Below are 22500 nucleotides of genomic sequence, written 5' to 3'. Positions count from 1 at the left end.
GTGTGTGTGTGTGTGTGTGTGTGTGTGTGTTAAAGCTGACAACTTCATCGTTTATAATCACACTTGTCCTATCTGTATTTGAATTTTAACTTTGTAATATATTGATGGGGATTGATTTGGGAGTAGGGTGTACTGTATGGAGGGGGATAGATTTGGGAGTAGGGTGTACTCTATGCAGGGGGGATTGATTTGGGAGTAGGGTGTACTCTATGCAGGGGGGATTGATTTGGGAGTAGGGTGTACTGTATGCAGGGGGGATAGATTTGGGAGTAGGGTGTACTGTATGGAGGGGGGATTGATTTGGGAGTAGGGTGTACTGTATGCAGGGGGGATAGATTTGGGAGTAGGGTGTACTGTATGGAGGGGGGATTGATTTGGGAGTAGGGTGTACTGTATGCAGGGGGGATTGATTTGGGAGTAGGGTGTACTGTATGGAGGGGGGATTGATTTGGGAGTAGGGTGTACTGTATGGAGGGGGGATTGATTTGGGAGTAGGGTGTACTGTATGGAGGGGGGATAGATTTGGGAGTAAGGTGTACTGTATGGAGGGGGGATAGATTTGGGAGTAGGGTGTACTGTATGGAGGGGGGATTGATTTGGGAGTAGGGTGTACTGTATGGAGGGGGGATAGATTTGGGAGTAGGGTGTACTGTATGGAGGGGGGATAGATTTGAGAGTAGGGTGTACTACATGGAGGGGGGATAGATTTGGGAGTAGGGTGTACTGTATGGAGGGGGGATAGATTTGGGAGTAGGGTGTACTGTATGCAGGGGGGATTGATTTGGGAGTAGGGTGTACTGTATGCAGGGGGGATTGATTTGGGAGTAGGGTGTACTGTATGGAGGGGGGATTGATTTGGGAGTAGGGTGTACTGTATGGAGGGGGGATTGATTTGGGAGTAGGGTGTACTGTATGGAGGGGGGATAGATTTGGGAGTAGGGTGTACTGTATGGAGGGGGGATAGATTTGGGAGTAGGGTGTACTGTATGGAGGGGGGATTGATTTGGGAGTAGGGTGTACTGTATGGAGGGGGGATAGATTTGGGAGTAGGGTGTACTGTATGGAGGGGGGATAGATTTGAGAGTAGGGTGTACTACATGGAGGGGGGATAGATTTGGGAGTAGGGTGTACTGTATGGAGGGGGGATAGATTTGGGAGTAGGGTGTACTGTATGCAGGGGGGATTGATTTGGGAGTAGGGTGTACTGTATGGAGGGGGGATTGATTTGGGAGTAGGGTGTACTGTATGCAGGGGGGATAGATTTGGGAGTAGGGTGTACTGTATGCAGGGGGTATAGATTTGGGAGTAGGGTGTACTGTATGCAGGGGGGATAGATTTGGGAGTAGGGTGTACTGTATGGAGGGGGGATTGATTTGGGAGTAGGGTGTACTGTATGCAGGGGGGATAGATTTGGGAGTAGGGTGTACTGTATGGAGGGGGGATAGATTTGGGAGTAGGGTGTACTGTATGGAGGGGGGATTGATTTGGGAGTAGGGTGTACTGTATGCAGGGGGGATAGATTTGGGAGTAGGGTGTACTGTATGCAGGGGGGATTGATTTGGGAGTAGGGTGTACTGTATGGAGGGGGGATTGATTTGGGAGTAGGGTGTACTGTATGGAGGGGGGATTGATTTGGGAGTAGGGTGTACTGTATGGAGGGGGGATAGATTTGGGAGTAGGGTGTACTGTATGGAGGGGGGATAGATTTGGGAGTAGGGTGTACTGTATGGAGGGGGGATTGATTTGGGAGTAGGGTGTACTGTATGGAGGGGGGATAGATTTGGGAGTAGGGTGTACTGTATGGAGGGGGGATAGATTTGAGAGTAGGGTGTACTACATGGAGGGGGGATAGATTTGGGAGTAGGGTGTACTGTATGGAGGGGGGATAGATTTGGGAGTAAGGTGTACTGTATGCAGGGGGGATAGATTTGGGAGTAGGGTGTACTGTATGGAGGGGGATAGATTTGGGAGTAGGGTGTACTGTATGGAGGGGGGATAGATTTGGGAGTAGGGTGTACTGTATGCAGGGGGGATTGATTTGGGAGTAGGGTGTACTGTATGGCGGGGGGATTGATTTGGGAGTAGGGTGTACTGTATGCAGGGGGGATAGATTTGGGAGTAGGGTGTACTGTATGCAGGGGGGATAGATTTGGGAGTAGGGTGTACTGTATGCAGGGGGGATAGATTTGGGAGTAGGGTGTACTGTATGGAGGGGGGATTGATTTGGGAGTAGGGTGTACTGTATGCAGGGGGGATAGATTTGGGAGTAGGGTGTACTGTATGCAGGGGGGATAGATTTGGGAGTAGGGTGTACTGTATGCAGGGGGGATAGATTTGGGAGTAGGGTGTACTGTATGGAGGGGGGATTGATTTGGGAGTAGGGTGTACTCTATGCAGGGGGGATTGATTTGGGAGTAGGGTGTACTCTATGCAGGGGGGATTGATTTGGGAGTAGGGTGTACTGTATGGAGGGGGGATAGATTTGGGAGTAGGGTGTACTGTATGCAGGGGGGATTGATTTGGGAGTAGGGTGTACTGTATGGAGGGGGGATTGATTTGGGAGTAGGGTGTACTGTATGGAGGGGGGATAGATTTGGGAGTAGGGTGTACTGTATGGAGGGGGGATAGATTTGGGAGTAGGGTGTACTGTATGGAGGGGGGATAGATTTTGGAGTAGGGTGTACTGTATGGAGGGGGGATTGATTTGGGAGTAGGGTGTACTGTATGGAGGGGGGATAGATTTGGGAGTAGGGTGTACTGTATGGCGGGGGGATAGATTTGAGAGTAGGGTGTACTACATGGAGGGGGGATAGATTTGGGAGTAGGGTGTACTGTATGGAGGGGGGATAGATTTGGGAGTAAGGTGTACTGTATGCAGGGGGGATAGATTTGGGAGTAGGGTGTACTGTATGCAGGGGGGATAGATTTGGGAGTAGGGTGTACTGTATGGAGGGGGGATAGATTTGGGAGTAGGGTGTACTGTATGCAGGGGGGATTGATTTGGGAGTAGGGTGTACTGTATGGAGGGGGGATTGATTTGGGAGTAGGGTGTACTGTATGCAGGGGGGATAGATTTGGGAGTAGGGTGTACTGTATGCAGGGGGGATAGATTTGGGAGTAGGGTGTACTGTATGGAGGGGGGATAGATTTGGGAGTAGGGTGTACTGTATGGAGGGGGGATTGATTTGGGAGTAGGGTGTACTGTATGCAGGGGGGATAGATTTGGGAGTAGGGTGTACTGTATGGAGGGGGATAGATTTGGGAGTAGGGTGTACTGTATGGAGGGGGGATAGATTTGGGAGTAGGGTGTACTGTATGCAGGGGGGATTGATTTGGGAGTAGGGTGTACTGTATGGAGGGGGGATTGATTTGGGAGTAGGGTGTACTGTATGCAGGGGGGATAGATTTAGGAGTAGGGTGTACTGTATGCAGGGGGGATAGATTTGGGAGTAGGGTGTACTGTATGCAGGGGGGATAGATTTGGGAGTAGGGTGTACTGTATGGAGGGGGGATTGATTTGGGAGTAGGGTGTACTGTATGCAGGGGGGATAGATTTGGGAGTAGGGTGTACTGTATGGAGGGGGGATAGATTTGGGAGTAGGGTGTACTGTATGGAGGGGGGATTGATTTGGGAGTAGGGTGTACTGTATGCAGGGGGGATAGATTTGGGAGTAGGGTGTACTGTATGGAGGGGGGATAGATTTGGGAGTAGGGTGTACTGTATGGAGGGGGGATAGATTTGGGAGTAGGGTGTACTGTATGCAGGGGGATAGATTTGGGAGTAGGGTGTACTGTATGGAGGGGGGATAGATTTGGGAGTAGGGTGTACTGTATGGAGGGGGGATAGATTTGGGAGTAGGGTGTACTGTATGGAGGGGGGATTGATTTGGGAGTAGGGTGTACTGTATGCAGGGGGGATAGATTTGGGAGTAGGGTGTACTGTATGGAGGGGGGATAGATTTGGGAGTAGGGTGTACTGTATGGAGGGGGGATAGATTTGGGAGTAGGGTGTACTGTATGCAGGGGGATAGATTTGGGAGTAGGGTGTACTGTATGGAGGGGGGATAGATTTGGGAGTAGGGTGTACTGTATGGAGGGGGGATAGATTTGGGAGTAGGGTGTACTGTATGGAGGGGGGATAGATTTGGGAGTAGGGTGTACTGTATGGAGGGGGGATAGATTTGGGAGTAGGGTGTACTGTATGCAGGGGGGATAGATTTGGGAGTAGGGTGTACTGTATGGAGGGGGGATAGATTTGGGAGTAGGGTGTACTGTATGGAGGGGGGATAGATTTGGGAGTAGGGTGTACTGTATGGAGGGGGGATTGATTTGGGAGTAGGGTGTACTCTATGCAGGGGGGATAGATTTGGGAGTAGGGTGTACTGTATGGAGGGGGGATAGATTTGGGAGTAGGGTGTACTGTATGCAGGGGGGATTGATTTGGGAGTAGGGTGTACTGTATGCAGGGGGGATTGATTTGGGAGTAGGGTGTACTGTATGGAGGGGGGATAGATTTGGGAGTAGGGTGTACTGTATGGAGGGGGGATAGATTTGGGAGTAGGGTGTACTGTATGCAGGGGGGATTGATTTGGGAGTAGGGTGTACTCTATGCAGGGGGGATAGATTTGGGAGTAGGGTGTACTCTATGCAGGGGGGATAGATTTGGGAGTAGGGTGTACTGTATGGAGGGGGGATAGATTTGGGAGTAGGGTGTACTGTATGCAGGGGGGATAGATTTGGGAGTAGGGTGTACTGTATGCAGGGGGGATTGATTTGGGAGTAGGGTGTACTGTATGGAGGGGGGATAGATTTGGGAGTAGGGTGTACTGTATGCAGGGGGGATTGATTTGGGAGTAGGGTGTACTGTATGGAGGGGGGATAGATTTGGGAGTAGGGTGTACTCTATGCAGGGGGGATTGATTTGGGAGTAGGGTGTACTGTGTCTAGTGTGGATTGATTTGTGGAAAGTATGGAAGATGTGGAAGTGCCTGTGTCCCTGACACTTATTTGTGTGAATCCGGCACATACGCAGCTTTCTTTTTCTTTCAGTACAAATAAAGTTTAATAATAATAATAATAATAAAATGATCATAATGAATTATCATGACTTAACGTGTCGCCTCCCTTCCAAAATACAATCCGCTCATGTCCTATTGGTAACTAACTAGTACTACAGTAATAACTGGTTTAGATCAGTCCCATGTGCTGATGCATCATGGATATGGTGAAAACAGGACAGTTGACATTGTTGTCATTTTTTAAAGACTTAAGCAAGTGATGCTGAAGAAGTAAGCGAGCCGCTTCTGTTTCTGAAATTTCTCGTCCCATAACAAAACAAAAAATTGTGTTTTGGGGGTTTCTAACATACCCTGACCTGCCTCAGACAAACAGAGCAAACCACCACATCAGGACGGACTGAGAGTCACATGACCACAGAAGTTAATTACATAAGCTAAGAAAGTCTTTTTTGATTGATGGTAGTATTTGTGTTATGTTGCATTATAAATACATCTACACTACATACACACGTACAATCTAGAGAATATGACCAAAGCTATATTATAAATATTAAGAACTAAAACACACGCAGTGTGTGTACAGATACTAAACAATCGTGGGCATGTAGTTATTACTTAAACGATAATTTTACGTTATATTAACAAACATTTGTTTAATAAGTTGATTATTTGAGCTCACCTCCTTTATATTCAAATGCATACAATATTATTTTCAAAAGCTACATATTAATTTATAAACATTTTATAAACATGTTATGAATATATTCACACTACGCTGCTGCTGAGTTCTGGATCCTGATTGGTCAGAAGGTGTTGATTAATTTTCTATAACAGCAGCTCTGACTGTAGTTAGATGCAGTAATGTTGATATGGTGCAGTTTTCTCCAGGGTATGGAGATGTTTATATAACTATTATGGAAGGAGTCTCCAGTGTCAGTCAAGTTTTCAGGACAGAGGATGCTTCTTCGCAGTTTCTCAGAAACACCACAAGCTGTGATTTTTTTGTCTTATTAACTTCGAGAGAGAGACAGAATAAAGAGAGAATAGAGAGAGAATAAAGAGAGAGAATAAAGAGAGAATAAAGAGCAAATAAAGAGAGAATAGAGAGAATAAAGAGAATAGAGAGAGAGAGGATAGAGAGAATAGAGAGAGAATAGAGAGAATAAATAGAATAAAGAGAGAATAGAGAGAGAATAGAGAGAGATAATAGAGAGAATAGAGAGAGAATAAAGAGAGAGAATAGAGAGAGAATAAAGAGAGAATAAAAAAAGGCTGGTGAGGGAACGAGTGTTTATAACTGCTATAACGTAAGTGAGAACTGCTGAAAAGTATTTAGAAAACCTCATAGAATTTCTAATGGTTATAATGGGAACTGTAATGATCCCTGTGGTCTCTACTGGTAATTTGATTGGTGGCATGTTATGGTTAGTGGATACCATTAAGGACCAATAAGAGTAATGGTTTTAATATTTAAATGATGTAATGGTATTTGTGGTGGAAACCATTAGAATTTTTGTGATGGTTTCTATTGTGTTTTTTCAGCAGGGTTGTTTCATGAACATTTGAATTATAAACGTTCTTTAATAAATAAAGACACGTTTCATTGTGAAATTGCTGTGGGACAAGAGGAATAAAACACTTAGGGATGTGCTGTTATAGGAAACTTGTTGGTGTGGTAACACTAACTCTGCTTTAAAAGCACGCCCTGAAGTGTTTTATTACTTATTTCTAGTCTACAAATGAATCAATACATAATCTCAGTAAAGTTGATTATATATTATGGGTTAGGACCCCATGTGTTTACTAAAAAATAAACAGATGACGTGTATTTATAATGCATATTGATCTTGGGTGCAGGAGCGTGGTTTGACCTGCAAGTGGCGCCAAATCCACGTGACCGTTTATCAACCCGACATTACAAACCGCTCCTGCGCTGATCATCTTCATTACCGTGACTCACTAACCTCCTGGTCTATACAGGAATGTGTTTACTCTAAAATAAAACTATTCATGGAATTAAAGAGTGAATAATTAGGGATTAAATGTGTGGGAACTTCCTGTCCTGTCCACCGAACTTGATTCCCGTTGTTTCTTCCCTAAAGCGCACGCTCCGTTACCATTGGATACGGATTCCGTCATGACACGGAGGCTGGTGGGCGGGTCTATCCCGATAATTGGGTGCTGGAAGCCGCCAATCACATGGAGCCCCTCCTGTTCGTGTGTTATGTGGTGTAAACTCCAGTGTAGTGTGTGTATATGCGCGCGGGCGCGCGCGCGTGTGTGTGTGTGTGTGTGTGTTATCCGCTGCCCGGGTGTCCGCCGGAGTCTGCGCAGATCTAACGGCTGGACGATTCCGCTGATTTTCCCAACGCGAACTCTCTGAGACATCAAATAACCGGCAGCAGTAATGGAGCTCGGACATTTCCGCCGCACTGCCCGCTGCTTCTGACTGCGCGTGAAGCTGCTGCGCCCCTGCGCCGGACCCCCCTGTGTGTGTGTGTGTGTGTGCGCGCGCGCTTATATTTCCTCCGGCTGCTGGGTAAGTATTTCATGGACTCGGGTTAAAGTACCCGCAAGTGTGTGTGCGTTTGTGTGTGTGTGTGTGTTTTTAGAGCGCACCCGGGAGTGTGTCTCTGTGTGTGTGTGTGTGTGTGTGTTGTGTGGGGAGGGTGGGAGACTCGGGGCTGTGCGGTGTAGCTGTTAAACACTGCACTGATGCAGCTTTATTCATTCTGATGCGCCGAAAGTTGTGCGTAGTTTGTGTCCAGACTGCAGTTTCACGGGGACCTATGAGGACAGGGACAGTTTCATAAGTACAGTTTCTTGAGAACCTTTGAGGACAGGGACAGTTTCATGGGGACCTTTGGGGGACAGGGACAGTTTCATTAGTACAGTTTCATGAGGACCTTTGAGGACATGGACAGTTTCATGAGGACCTTTGAGGACATGGACAGTTTCATGAGGACCTGTGGGTACAGGGACAGTTTCATTAGTACAGTTTTGTGAGGACAGGGATAGTTTCATTAGTACAGTTTCATGAGGACCTTTGAGGACATGGTCAGTTTCATGAGGACCTTTGAGGACATGGACAGTTTCATGAGGACCTTTGGGGGACAGGGACAGTTTCATTAGTACAGTTTCATGAGGACCTTTGAGGACATGGACAGTTTCATGAGGACCTGTGAGTACAGGGACAGTTTCATTAGTACAGTTTTGTGAGGACAGGGATAGTTTCATTAGTACAGTTTCATGAGGACCCCTGAATCAGTGCAGTTTTCCTCTATATTATGTTATTGATTAGGACTTTCATTTTTTTTATTTTTAATAATCACTCTGATTACATTAAATATTGGTTGTTTTTATAAGTGCTTTTTGGTGATTGGACATATATGTTTGTAATAATTTAATTAATTGATTGACTGGACATTTAGAATTTATTATTAGGATGTAAATAAACACATGCCTTTACAGTTTTGCCCATTAAGGCGACACACTACAAGTGAATGGGGTAATTTGTTTTTGAAAGAATATATGATTTTTTTAACTGATTTAATTTGACAACAATGATTTTGATAAAAATGAGTTTAAGAATGAATGTGTTTTCATGTATTTATTTACTAGTTAGTGTGATCTAGCAGAGATATGAAATGATGTGATTGTGAAATGTGTGGAGCTTAAAGCCTTGTTCAAAGTTGCTAACTTTTACATTACATTTATTCATTTAGCAGACACTTTTCTTCAAAGCGACTTAGAAATGAGGAAAACTTTCAGATAATGTGAGCACAAGTGAGGGGAAAAACCATGAAATAAACACATTACTGCTGAGTAATTATATTACTACAGTTTAAGAGCTGTGTTATAGATGAAATAATATCCAAAAATCTCAAATAAATGATTGATGTAATTAATTGTAGTGTCTTGCCTTAACGAGTGTGGTGAAAGGACGTACATATTTGCAGGGTTTTGTTGGATAAATAATTAATTAAATGCAATTGATTGGACATTGGATAAATATTTTATAGTTATACCAATTTAATCTGATATTTATGCAATTTTTTGTAGAAATTCCTCGTCAGAAACTTTTGTTGTTATCAATCTCTGAAAGTTTGTTTATTAAGATAATGGTTTTAATTTAACATTTGGTCAGTTTCAAGGCAGTTTACATTTTGATTAGACATTCACTAGGCTGGATGTCTTCACCTGGACGTTTGTTAGATATTTAGAATATTTTATATTATTTATAGGGTATTTGTTGAAACTTTTATAACAGATTAGACTAAACAGTTTTATGTATTATATAAAATGTATATTATATATATTATTTATAAGACATTGGGAGGGTATACTATGACATGAGTGATTGGACATTATCATAAAGACTTTGTTTGGGCATTAACTGCATCTTTTATTAATTTCTTGAATGACTGTTAATGATTGGACTGGGTGGTGTGTTATGAAGTCAGTGATCGGACACTGGGTGGTGTGTAGTCAGTGATCGGACACTGGGTAGTGTGAAGTCAGTGATCCGACACTGGGTGGTGTGAAGTCAGTGATCGGACACTGGGTGGTGTGAAGTCAGTGATCGGACACTGGGTGGTGTGAAGTCAGTGAGCGGACACTGGGTGGTGTGTAATGAAGTCAGTGATCGGACACTGGGTGGTGTGTAGTGAAGTCAGTGATCGGACACTGGGTGGTGTGAAGTCAGTGAGCGGACACTGGGTGGTGTGTAATGAAGTCAGTGATCGGACACTGGGTGGTGGGTAGTGAAGTCAGTGATCGGACACTGGGTGGTGTGTAGTGAAGTCAGTGATCGGACACTGGGTGGTGTGAAGTCAGTGAGCGGACACTGGGTGGTGTGTAATGAAGTCAGTGATCGGACACTGGGTGGTGGGTAGTGAAGTCAGTGATCGGACACTGGGTGGTGTGTAGTGAAGTCAGTGATCGGACACTTGGTGGTGTGTTGTGAAGTCAGTGACCAGACACTGGGTGGTGTGTAGTGAAGTCAGTGATCGGACACTGGGTGGTGTGTAGTGAAGTCAGTGATCGGACACTTGGTGGTGTGTTGTGAAGTCAGTGATCGGACACTGGGTGGTGTGTTGTGAAGTCAGTGATCGGACACTGGGTGGTGTGTGATGAAGTCAGTGATCGGACACTGGGTGGTGTGTTGTGAAGTCAGCGATCGGACACTGGTTGGTGTGTTGTGAAGTCAGCGATCGGACGCTGAGTAGTGTTTTGTGAAGTCAGTGATCGGACACTGGGTGGTGTGTTGTGAAGTCAGTGATCGGACACTGGGTGGTGTGTTGTGAAGTCAGTGATCAGACACTGGGTGGTGTGTTGTCAAGTCAATGATTGGACACTGGGTGGTGTGTGATGTGTGCATGTGTTTGGCAGGTTTCTGTACACCTGGATCCTCTACAGTCCAGGATGTGGGCGTGTCCCGAGGGGTGCTGCATGGGATTTGGATCGGAGTGGTGCAGGTGATGCAGCATTCCGGGCAGTGTTCAGTTTAATAGATCGAACAGATCAGACTTGGCATCATGGCGGCAAAAGAGAACACTTGCCGTAAGTTCCAGGCGAACATCTTCAACAAGAGCAAGTGCCAGAACTGCTTCAAACCCCGAGAGTCACACCTGCTCACTGACGACGACTACACACAGGTACACACACACACACACACACACACACACACACACACACCTGCTCACTGACGACGACTACACACAGGTACACACACACACACCTGCTCACTGACGACGACTACACACAGGCACACACACACACACACACACACCTGCTCACTGACGACGAATACACACAGGTACACACACACACACACACACACCTGCTCACTGATGACGACTACACACAGGTACACACACACACACACACACCTGCTCACTGACGACGACTACACACAGGTACACACACACACACCTGCTCACTGACGACGACTACACACAGGCACACACACACACACACACACACCTGCTCACTGACGACGAATACACACAGGTACACACACACACACACACACACACCTGCTCACTGATGACGACTACACACAGGTACACACACACACACACACACCTGCTCACTGACGACGACTACACACAGGTACACACACACACACACACACACACACCTGCTCACTGATGACGACTACACACAGGTACACACACACACACACACACACCTGCTCACTGACGACGACTACACACAGGTACATACACACACACACACACACACACACCTGCTCACTGATGACGACTACACACAGGTACACACACACACACACCTGCTCACTGACGACGACTACACACAGGTACACACACACACACACACACCTGCTCACTGACGACTACACACAGGCGTATACACACACACACAACTGCACACAGGTATACACACACACACCTGCACACTGACAATGATTACACACAGGTACACACACACACACACCTGCTCACTGTGTGTGTGTGTGTGTGTGTGTGTGTGCGCGCGCGTGTGTGTGTGGTTCAGTGTAGCACAGTGAGATGAAGTGCTTTAATTAGCTTTCATTAGCGTGAAGTTCATACTGCGCTACTTTCTCCTGCTCCGCTCAGGGACCTGTGTGTGTGTGTGTGTGTGTGTGTACCTGTGTGTAGTCGTCCTCAGTGAGCAGGTGTGTGTGTGTGTCAGTACTCAGATATTTAACACACACATTATTGTTATCGTGGAAATTTAGAGGATCTGGGGATCATCATGCACAGACTCATACAGAGCACACACACACACGCTCACACACACTCACACTTATACTCACACACACTCTCACACACAAACACACACACTCTCACACACACTCACTTATACTCACACACACTCTCACACACACACACATACTCACACACACTCACACACATACTCTCACACACACACACTCTCACACACACACACACTCACACACACTCACACTTATACTCACACACACTCTCACACACAAACACACACACTTTCACACACACACACACTCTCACACACACTCTCTCACACACACACACTCTCACACACACTCACACTTATACTCACACACACTCTCACACACACACACACATACTCACACATACTCACACACACACACTCTCACACACTCACACACACTCATACACACACACATACACACACACTCTCACACACTCTCACACACACGTACTCACACACACACTCACACACACACTCACACACACTCATACACACACACACATACTCACACACACACTCACACACACACTCTCACACACTCTCTCACATACACTCACACACACACTCTCACACACACACACACACACACTCACACACACACACACACACACACACCTTTCTTGTTTTTCGTTCTTGTTTCTTTCTTTCGGTTTTTATGCTTTTGTATTGTTCCTGTCTTGCTTGTGTTTCTTTGCTCTGTCTTTATTACAACAGAATGGGATTGAGATAATGTGTGTGCGCATGTGTGTGTGTGTGTGCGTGTGTGTATGTGTATGTTAGAGATATATTATCTCTGAGTGTGATATTTGAAGTGGATGTGGTGTTAATGCAGGACACACACAAAAAAACACACACACACACACACACACACACACACACACACGGGAGCTGAACTGAAACACCTCCATGACTCTGATGTGACCTTATTTAAGTGTGTTATTAATCACACACTGACCTTCAGAATAACGATTAAAATCACTCCTCTCTCTGTGTGTGTGTGTGTCTGTGTGTGTCTGTGTGTGTGTGTATCTGTGTGTGTGTGTGTATGTAGCTGCTTGCCTGTTTGTTCCATTCTTTGTTTTATACTTACAATGATGTTCAGAGATCATTTTTTTGTTGTAAATAAATATTTATTTAAATTTGTACCTCAGGCTTGTGTCTTTATGAATTGTTCATTAATACTGTGACACTTTTACAGGAATCACGAGGTTTTCCAGTGGAAAATATTTTATACTTGTAGATAATAATAATAATGTCTTTATTAATCTGTTTACGTTGGATGTTAGCATGTTAGCTAGTGTTAATTCAGTGCTAATCCCACGGTTAGCTGACACTAAACCTGTTATTAATCACTTAATTATATAAATTACATTATTTTACATTTTACCTAACTAAAAAATATTTTTAAAGGTTAGCTTAGGTTTAATTGTATTATGTCAAAATCTAAAGAATGTTTACTGCTGAGTCTAATCTGGCTCCTTTTGACATGTTTATAATAAGTGTGTGTGTGTGTGTGTGTGTGTATGTTTCTTTCATTTAGGCTAACCCTATATATGGAGGATGGCTGCTCCTGGCACCTGAAGGAACAAACTTCGACAACCCGTTACACCGGTCCCGAGTAAGTGTGTGTGTGTGTGTGTGTCTGTGTATACATTTAATTCCCAGGGTAAGCTCTGTTTTTGACAGGACTCTCTCTCTCTCTCTCTCTCTCTCTCTCTCTCACACACACACACACACACACACACACACACTCTAAAGTACTTTAACACAATAACTCATTCAGTTCCATTTTTAAAATCATTTCAGTCCACACCGGCAGTGTGTTCTCGTCACTTTCTCATTCTGCTCTTGTTTTACACTCCGAATTTATTTCTGTTATATTTTACTGAAATGTTTATATTTAAATGAAACTCAATAAAAAAAAGTCCTGATAATGCCACAGCCATCTGTGGCCTGGAGTCAAAGAGTGTCATTGGCTGCCCTGTCTGGGTGGGAGGGGCTTTGTCTCTCTCCCCTGTCAATCACAGGGGCACTAGCCAATCATGAGCAGCAGTTCACGTGTCTCACGTGTTAGACTTTAGCCTTTAGCTAGGATTGATAGCTGTCGTATAGCTGGTGGGTGGGAACTGGCAAAGACCAGATTAGTGACAGTGAGTTACACACTGAGGGTCGTTTATACAGGGCACTAATAAAGTAATGAGCAAACGGTGAGTGTGATCGATTAATAAACAGAGTTCTTTCATTGTGGCTGAGGGGGGCGGGGTTGAGGGGGCATGGCTGAGGGGGTGTGGCTGAGGGTGTGTGTGGTTATTGCATTAAATATTAAACATTTCAGTACTTTGAATGTGGTGAGTTAAGTCAGGATTAAACGCTGCAGCACCGTGAGCGGAGATCCTCTCAGTTTTCAGTTTAAGCAGAAAATTGGAGTTGTGCCAACTCGTTTTTTTTTTTAAACCCAAACCTGAACAATTAACCTGATTCTCATATAACACACACACACACACACACACACACACACACATGTCCTGAGTGCTGAATCAGAGATTGTAGGTCACACACTAGAATCAGGTGGCAGTGAGAGCAGTGTGTGTATAAAGAGTTTCTCTTTTAAAGAAATAGATTTTTAAGCAGTTGAAATGTAATGGAACTGCATCATGAAACAAATGTTTTATTTAGTAGTCTGTAGTAGCTTATCTCATCTGATCTGAGGTGTGTGTGTGTGCATGTGTGTAATAGGCTGAGAGATGAGCTCAGTAAACTAACATGAATAACTGTGTTAATTAGAGTCATTACACTACGTCTCATTAGGCACCGGTGCATTTCACTGAATCACTGCCTCACTATCTCACTGCCTCACTACCTCACTATCTCACTGCCTCACTATCTCACTGCCTCACTGTCTCACTATCTCACTGCCTCACTGTCTCACTACCTCACTATCTCACTGCCTCACTACCTCACTATATCACTGCCTCACTACCTCACTATCTCACTGCCTCACTATCTCACTATCTCACTGCCTTACTATCTCACTCTCACTATCTTACTGCCTCACTAACTCACTGCCTCAGTCTCTTACTGCCTCACTACCTCGCTATCTCACTATCTCACTATCTCACTCTCAATATCTCACTGCCTCGCTACCTCACTATCTCACTGCCTCACTATCTCACTACCTCACTGCCTCCCTACCTCACTGCCTCACTACCTCACTATCTCACTACCTCACTGCCTCACTACACTACCTCACTGCCTCACTACACTACCTCACTGCCTCACTGTCTCACTGCCTCACTACCTCACTGCCTCACTGTCTCACTACCTCACTCTCACTACCTCACTGTCTCACTGCCTCACTATCTTGCTATCTCACTGCCTCACTATCTCGCTATCTCACTGCCTCACTATCTCACTGCCTCACTGTCTCACTCTCACTATCTCACTGCCTCACTATCTCACTCTCACTATCTGACTGCCTCACTATCTCACTCTCACTGCCTCACTATCTCACTGCCTCACTATCTCACTCTCACTGCCTCACTATCTCATTACCGCACTACCTCTCTAACTCACTGCGTGCTCCTACATTCCCATAATGCCCTGAATTACTACGGTACCTTAGTACTCTTACATTCCCATAGTGCGCTCCTTCAGTACACTGCTGTGGTATGGACGGAGTTTCTCAGAGAGAGTGAGAGACTATTTATATTCATGAGCTTGTGATGGAGAGAGAGAGAGAGAGAGAGAGAAAGAGAGAGAGAGTGTATATCTCATCTATGTGTGTGTGTGTGTGTGTGTGTGTGGGATGTGAGGGGGTGGTGAACGGCTGAGTCACGCTTCAGCTTTAGGTCCTGAGAACGAGGAGCCGTGGGAGTGTGTGTGTGTGTGTGTGTGTGTGTGTGTGTCCTCCGTACACTTCACTAGTGCTCTTTCTACCTTAAATTCCTGCGTGTTAGAATGAGTTAGTTCCATAACCGAGCGAGTTCCTGCTGTTCTGATTCAGGTTCTTTCATCCTTGGTCACCATGTCACATGCGGTTATCACTGGTTATTGGGGTTAACTAACTAGCGCTGACATTCCTAACTAGCAGTGTGTTTATCAGCCACAACACATCTTTCCTCATTTCCATGACTAACCACGGCTACGTCTCAAACCTGTAGTATGTACTGTACTATTTAGCGGTGTGTGTTAGGTAGCTAATTATTTAGCAAGCTTGATTAGCCGTCGCAGTGTTACTCACATGGACCTGAGAGTGTGTACTGTGTAGTTTGCTGGTTACACACACACTGATCGCTTATGTGTGTTTTTCAGAAATGGCAAAGACGATTCTTCCTTCTTTATGAACACGGACTCCTGCGCTATGCTCTTGATGAGATGGTGAGTAAATGTGTGTGTGTGTGTGTGTGTGTGTGTGTGTGTGTGTGTGTTTCAGGATCCAACAGTGTACTACATGTATTCTCTCATCTGTAAAGCGTTAGTGTTAGCATTAGTGTGTGTTGTGCACTATTAACACCATTACACAGCAGGAGTGTAGATTACCCACAATGCCCTCTACAACAGTTTATCAGCTCATATCTCACATGTTTACAGAGCTAGTGTTAGTGTGTGACCAGGGTACGTGAACTTGGTTTTTGGACCTTTGGGTTTTTATGCTGTCTTTCTGTGAAATGTATTGAAATGTATTGAAATGTGGGTATGCATGTGTGTGTGTGTGTGTGTGTGTGTGTGTGTGTGTGTTTAAGGTCTGAAGGTTGTCATGTGTAAACAGTAGAAGTTCAGGTGCAACTCAGTCACACAGTCTGTTTCTCTCTGTTTTTGTAGCTTTGTCTCTCTCTTTGTCTCTCTCTCTCTCTCTCTGTCTCTCTCTCTCTCTCTCTCTCTCTCACTGTCTTTTAGAACACCATACAGCACTAATACTGTGTAGTACAGAGTTACTAATTGCCAGTGTGTTCATACCAATCATCTACATCACATTAGTAACATTACCAAACTGGCTTCAGTAACTTGAGTAACTTAAGCTGAAAAACAACCACATTTAATAATTTATTTAATTACTTTACAACGCTGGCTGTACAATATTCTGTACATTTACCGAATTGATTTCAGTAAGTTGTCACTTAACCGGCTTTAGTAACATAAGTAATCTTACAAAGTCGTTTCTGTAACATTATTAACTTAAGAAGTTGCTTAGCTGAGCTAGCTTTAACCATTTTAATAGATTTACCAAATTGATTTCAGTAACTTTACAATGAATTTACTAAACTGGCTTTAGTCACTTTAGTGAGGTTCCCAAGCTAGAGTAACTTTAACAATGTAGTTTTAAAAAAATAATAATTTAGTAACTTTATCAAAAAAGATTCTAGAACTTTTCCTAGCTGGTTTAATAACTTTAGTGTTTTGAGCAAGCTGGATCTGAATAATTTTAGGAATTTTATAAAACTGTTTATAGTAACTACTAACAATTATCAAGCTGTTCATTTTATAACTTTAATAACATTATTAACTTACAAAGTTAGCTTTAATAACTTTAATAACAAACCAGATTCAGTATCTTTATCATGCTGGTCTTAATACTTTAATAACTAATACAAACAGTATGATCGTAACTTCAGTAAATTTATTAACCTAGTAAACTAGCTTTAGTCAGTCCCTCCAGGATGCCACGATTTTGTGATCGCAGAAATTAATGCAAAATCAAGCAAACTCCACAATATTCTGAGGAGAAAATTACCACAGATTTTCTGCAGATTTGGGCCGAGATGCGTCATGTGATGTCATCACGACGCGCGTTCAGCCAAACCTCTCTTCCATTCACGTGCGTCGAACACAAGTACAGCTAAACGCTCTCGCTTACCAACAGACATCACTGTGAAAAACCAAATCAATAACTTTAGTAACTTTTTGGAAAGCTAACTTTAATAATTTTAGTAACTTTACAAAGTTGTTTATGTTGTGATGTTAGTAACATTATTTACTTTGCAAGCTGGCTTTTAGAAATTTATTAATGTTACACACACGGCTTTAGTAACCTCTGTAAAATGTAGTTACCTCACAGACTTTAGTAACTTTAGCTTAGCAAGCTGGCTTTAAATATTATAATACATTTCTTAACTTAGCAACCTGATTTATAATAATTCTAGTAACTTTAACCAGCTGTTTTAAAAAACAAATAAACATTAATAACGGTTACTCAGCTATCGTTAGTAACTTTAGGAACTTAAAAAAAAACTAGTTACTAAAAAGTTAGTAACTTTAGACAAATTGTGATGCAGGTCAGGTTTCCCTCATTATTGTTTAAACGTTACTCACTCATCTTTAGTTTCTATATAATATCACTCTGAGTGTGTGTGTGTGTTTGTGTGTGTGTGTGCGTGTACGATACAGAGAAAGAGTAATTATACAGTGTGTGCATATTTGCTGTGTGATAGGACAGATGTGGGGCAGCACATCACTGAACTTTAACCACACACACACACACACACACACCTTGAGTCATATAACTCTTTCTTCACAGGGTGTGTTAAACACACACCACACACATACACACACACTCTTGTAGTGTTCAGCTGCATGAGAAATCCTCACCTGAAACTGAAATCTGTCGCAAATGTCCTGTTTATTTTTTTTTAGATTCCACAAACTTCATTGGAACACTTCTAACACACAGTGTTGACTGTTTTTGTTGTTGTTTGATCCTGAAGCAGTTCAGTCAGAACACACATTACAGGACTGATAAGAGCTTATATCTGATTAAACACTTCTCTGTCCTGCACTCAGACTTCTCGTTTGTTGTTGTCTCTCAGATTTCTTTCTACTGTGTGTTGCTCAGTTATTGTTGTTGTGGTTTTGCTTGGTGGGTTTGAATGTGTGTGTGTGTGTGTGTTATTTTTAGCCGTGCGGTCATGTGTAAAAAGAGATTACAGTGTTGGGTTCAGACTGAGACCTTACTGTCCAGAAATACAACTGTTTTCATTCTCAGAATATTTACATAGACACTCAATTTTACACAAAATGTTTTGTGTATTTAAATGAAATGTTGTATATTTATTTATCTTCATGCAAACAGCATCAGTTGCAGCATTTTTCAGGTTGTTTTTGTCTAATACCTCAGGGTACCTAAGGGTCTTTTATGGTACTTTTCAGTACAGTACACTATAGACCCTGAACTCCAGAAACAGTTAAAATTCCCTAAAATACTCTATTTTGACACATTAGTCTATGATACCTGTAAGTTTACTTGATCTGAAGCTGGATATTCAATTAACTGTAATATTCAATCAAGTATTTCCTTATTTCTTGACCAAAACAAACGTATTTGGCTATTTTTAAACAAAGAAATCACAAAATTCAGATAAATTATTGTCTGTATTTTTTATCCTTATTTGTGTGTATTTCTTATTAGTTTTTTTAATATATATTTGTGTATTTAGTGTTTTTTTTTTATTTAATTAGTGAACCAATTCGGTTGTAGAGAAATGAGAGATGTCACAACGCACTGTTTCGTTTCCTAAAGAATCGTAATGAACTCGGCTTGTTGTAAAGCCAGAGACTGTGCAGGTAATGCAGCTGGAACGTTCATGTGGAATTCTAGGAATTTGGTACACAAACAGCACCTCATACAGTGTAAAGAGTTTTAAGCTAACTAGTAATAACCTCCTGTAGTAACTTTACCTAACTAACTAACTGGTAGGTCAGTGTGTAACAACCGTCAGTGTCCATGACTGCAGCTCTGTTTTAAACTCTAACTTTAACTGAACTTGCTGGTGTTTATGGAAGCCTGTTAAATATAAAAAAGGCAACTGCGACTTTATATCACACAATTGTGACTTTATTTCTTGTGATTTTGATTTAATATCTCACAATTCGGACATTTTTTAGCGATGTAAACTGGTAATTGTGAGAAATAAAGTCGCAATAACCTTTTTTTTCTCCGTGATGGAAACATGCTTCTATAGGTATTTCTTTCATTCCTTATTTTAAATAAATTTGTGTTTCGCTTGTGACATGAAAGCGAGCTGAAATGTGATAGTAATCTTCAGCAGCTTCCATCTGGAAACAGGTGTAATTCTGCATCTGGGCAGATGTTTAACAGCTGTTAAGGTGAAGGTGAGGAAGGTGTTCTCCGTTTCATATCCTAGCGTGGTAAGAACATTCATCCCCTCACTTCTCACATTAGTGCTGCCTTCACCTAAAAATCTTCTTATTAAAAAAAATAAAATACAAATCTAACGTCCATCACTGAACGCTCACTCTCCAACACAATTTGTTCGTCCGACGTCAGAGGCCCTCTGCTCTCTTTAGCACCCCGAGGGAATTTGATGATGATATTATTGTAATTACACGTGACAATAACAGTGTTTGCGCTTCCTCGTGTGCGAACACGTCTTTAATTCTGTGTAAGCTGCAGCAGGCCGTGTAAAATAGCCCTGCTGGGTCTAACACAGATCTCAGGAACAGATAAATAAGGTCAGATTGGACCAGTAAACACTGCACATGTTTAATCAATAAGAAGCCTGTTGGATTAGATTCAGGAAGAAAAACAATCAGTTTTAAGGGAGTTTGTGAAATTTATTGTCCTTATTTTGGAGGGATATAAAGAGGCAGTGCGGATATCAGCTCTCCAGGAAGAAATAACTCCGTAACTCCAGTATAATGAGCGGCTGTTGCGCTGCCGAGCGACACCGTGTCATTAACATACAGCGTTTTTAACGTAGGTGTTTTTGTTGCCAAGGTGATGTGGATTGTGTGGAACCTACAAGTGTATTATAAACACTTTCTGTACAAGGAGAATGTTCATTTATTCTTCTTCTTACTGGTCATGAAGCTATATTAAAGATTAAATGAAAGATCGTCTTTCACCTCCGAACGGAACGCAGGTTTAATATAACCTTCATATCTAACCATGTCGACCCGTTCCTAGTGTAAATTCTGCTGCAGCGCTTATTTTCTTACAAATATTCAAGTCAAATGAGGTGGAAACACAGAAACACATGGTGTGTGTGTGTGTGTGTGTGTGTGTGGTATGTGATTTGGCGTAAACTTCGCAGAGGCCCAGTAGAATGCAGAACACTGGCAAAGTGTGTGTGTGTGTGTGTGTGTGTGTGTGTGTGTGTGTATATGTGTGTGTGTGTGTGTGTGTGTGTGTGTGTGTGTGTGTGTGTGTGGTTTTCTTTGGCTCTACATGTTGTACGTTGGCAGTGTGTGTATGTGTGAGGAGTGTGTGGGTGAGTGTGTGGGTGCTGAAAGCGTCAGTTGGAGCTCCACAGGCTGTGTGTGTGTGTGTGTGTGTGTGTGTGTGTGTGTGAGTGTGTGTGTGTGTGGAGAGGGTGGGGGTTGAAAGCTTTGAGATTTTCTCTCTTTGCTTTTACAGATAATAGACTAGAGTCACAGTCAAGGGCTCTTATGCAAGAAGCTATTCATCTGTGTGTGTGTGTGTGTGTGTGTGTGTGTGTGTGTGTGTGTAGGTTTTTAGCACTGTTTGTAAGGAATGGAAGTCCCTATACTGATGGGAATACATAGCTGCATTTCTACTGCAGGAACCATTTCAGGAACTCTAGGCTAGAGGAATTTGTGTACTTGTATATGTTTGAGTTCCTGCTTCAGAGTCGGTACCTCTCTACAGAAAAGGAATGCAGGGCGGAGCTTGCTGTATGGAACATCACTGATTGGTTAGAAATTATAAGACAATAAATAACAGCTTCATTCTCGACTTGCCAGACTGGTGTATTTATCCGCACTGAAATGCCAGAGCTGTTACACACTTTCAGTTCTCATTCAGGAGAGTTTGAGTTAATTGAGTTCCTCAGAAGGTTCTGGAACTTTTTTGTTGCAATGTGTTGGACTGTCCCTCTGACATAGTGGGAATATTTAGCTGGTTCCCATAATAATCTCTGCACTGACGATCCCAGAGCTGGGAAGAGGGTCCTAGAGCGGTACTGAGGACGCTGATAGAAGTTAGTTTTCACTGAGGATCATATTCTTAGCGTGGCTCCAGAATACTCAGTGTGGATCTGGAGAACTGTGAGTTATCAGACTGTAATGAAGACTTTTATTAGCACACACTCTTCATGTCAGGTGATGCTGGTATGTGGAAACCGTGGACCTTATTGAGGAATGGAATGATCTGGTTGGAGAGCTTCTTTTACCATTCCTTATCAAAACAACGTCATGTCCTTTAAAAGACTGAAAGAAAGGAAGGGCCAAGATAAGTAGGAGTAAAGAGTAAAACGGAAGAAAGAAATGACAGAACCATGAAAGAGAGAATAATAAAGAGAGAATGAACTAAAGATGGACGAGTAAACAAGTCTTCTTTCTTTTATCTCTGAAGTAAGAACTCATTTACATACATGTTTATAAGTGTGTGTGCGGGGGCCGTCTCTAAAAATAAAATAATGTCAATCGGATATGAAGTACCTCTTGAGTGCGTGTTTGAGCAGGTGTGTGTGTGTGTGTGTGGTGAAGGGTGGGGGGGTCTGATTTCTGGGTCGTGGTTGCCCACAGGATGTGGCAGAGTGAAACACTGAAAAACTGAAAAAACTGAAAAACTGGAAATGCTTGCAATCACACACACACACACACACACACACGCACACACACACACACTGTATACTTTAAATTCACTTTTTCAAACACACACTAGTTTAAAAAGTGTTACCCCTATGAGGGATCTTTGGTGAAAACCTTACATCGAGAGAGAGGGAGAGAGAGAGAAGGAGAGAGAGAAGGAGAGGGAGAGAGAGAG

The 22500-nt window shown here is 43.1% G+C and overlaps 1 protein-coding gene across 2 annotated transcripts in view; it reads left to right on the top strand.

Moving 5' to 3' along the window:
- The first annotated feature begins 7148 nt into the window (after positions 1–7148).
- Positions 7149–22500, top strand: part of si:ch73-103b11.2 (trichohyalin) — a 61679-nt gene continuing 46327 nt past the window's right edge. For both annotated transcript variants that reach the window (XM_053637692.1, XM_053637700.1), the window contains exons 1-4: positions 7149–7557; positions 10410–10675; positions 13300–13377; positions 16071–16136. In XM_053637692.1, the coding sequence (XP_053493667.1) occupies positions 10556–10675; positions 13300–13377; positions 16071–16136 (264 nt within the window). In that variant the 5' untranslated portion in view covers positions 7149–7557; positions 10410–10555. The remainder of the gene's footprint in view (positions 7558–10409; positions 10676–13299; positions 13378–16070; positions 16137–22500) is intronic.

Source organism: Ictalurus furcatus, chromosome 1, assembly GCF_023375685.1.
Source record: "Ictalurus furcatus strain D&B chromosome 1, Billie_1.0, whole genome shotgun sequence".
Classification (NCBI taxonomy): Eukaryota; Metazoa; Chordata; class Actinopteri; order Siluriformes; family Ictaluridae; genus Ictalurus; species Ictalurus furcatus.
This window is presented reverse-complemented; position numbering and strand designations above follow the sequence as displayed.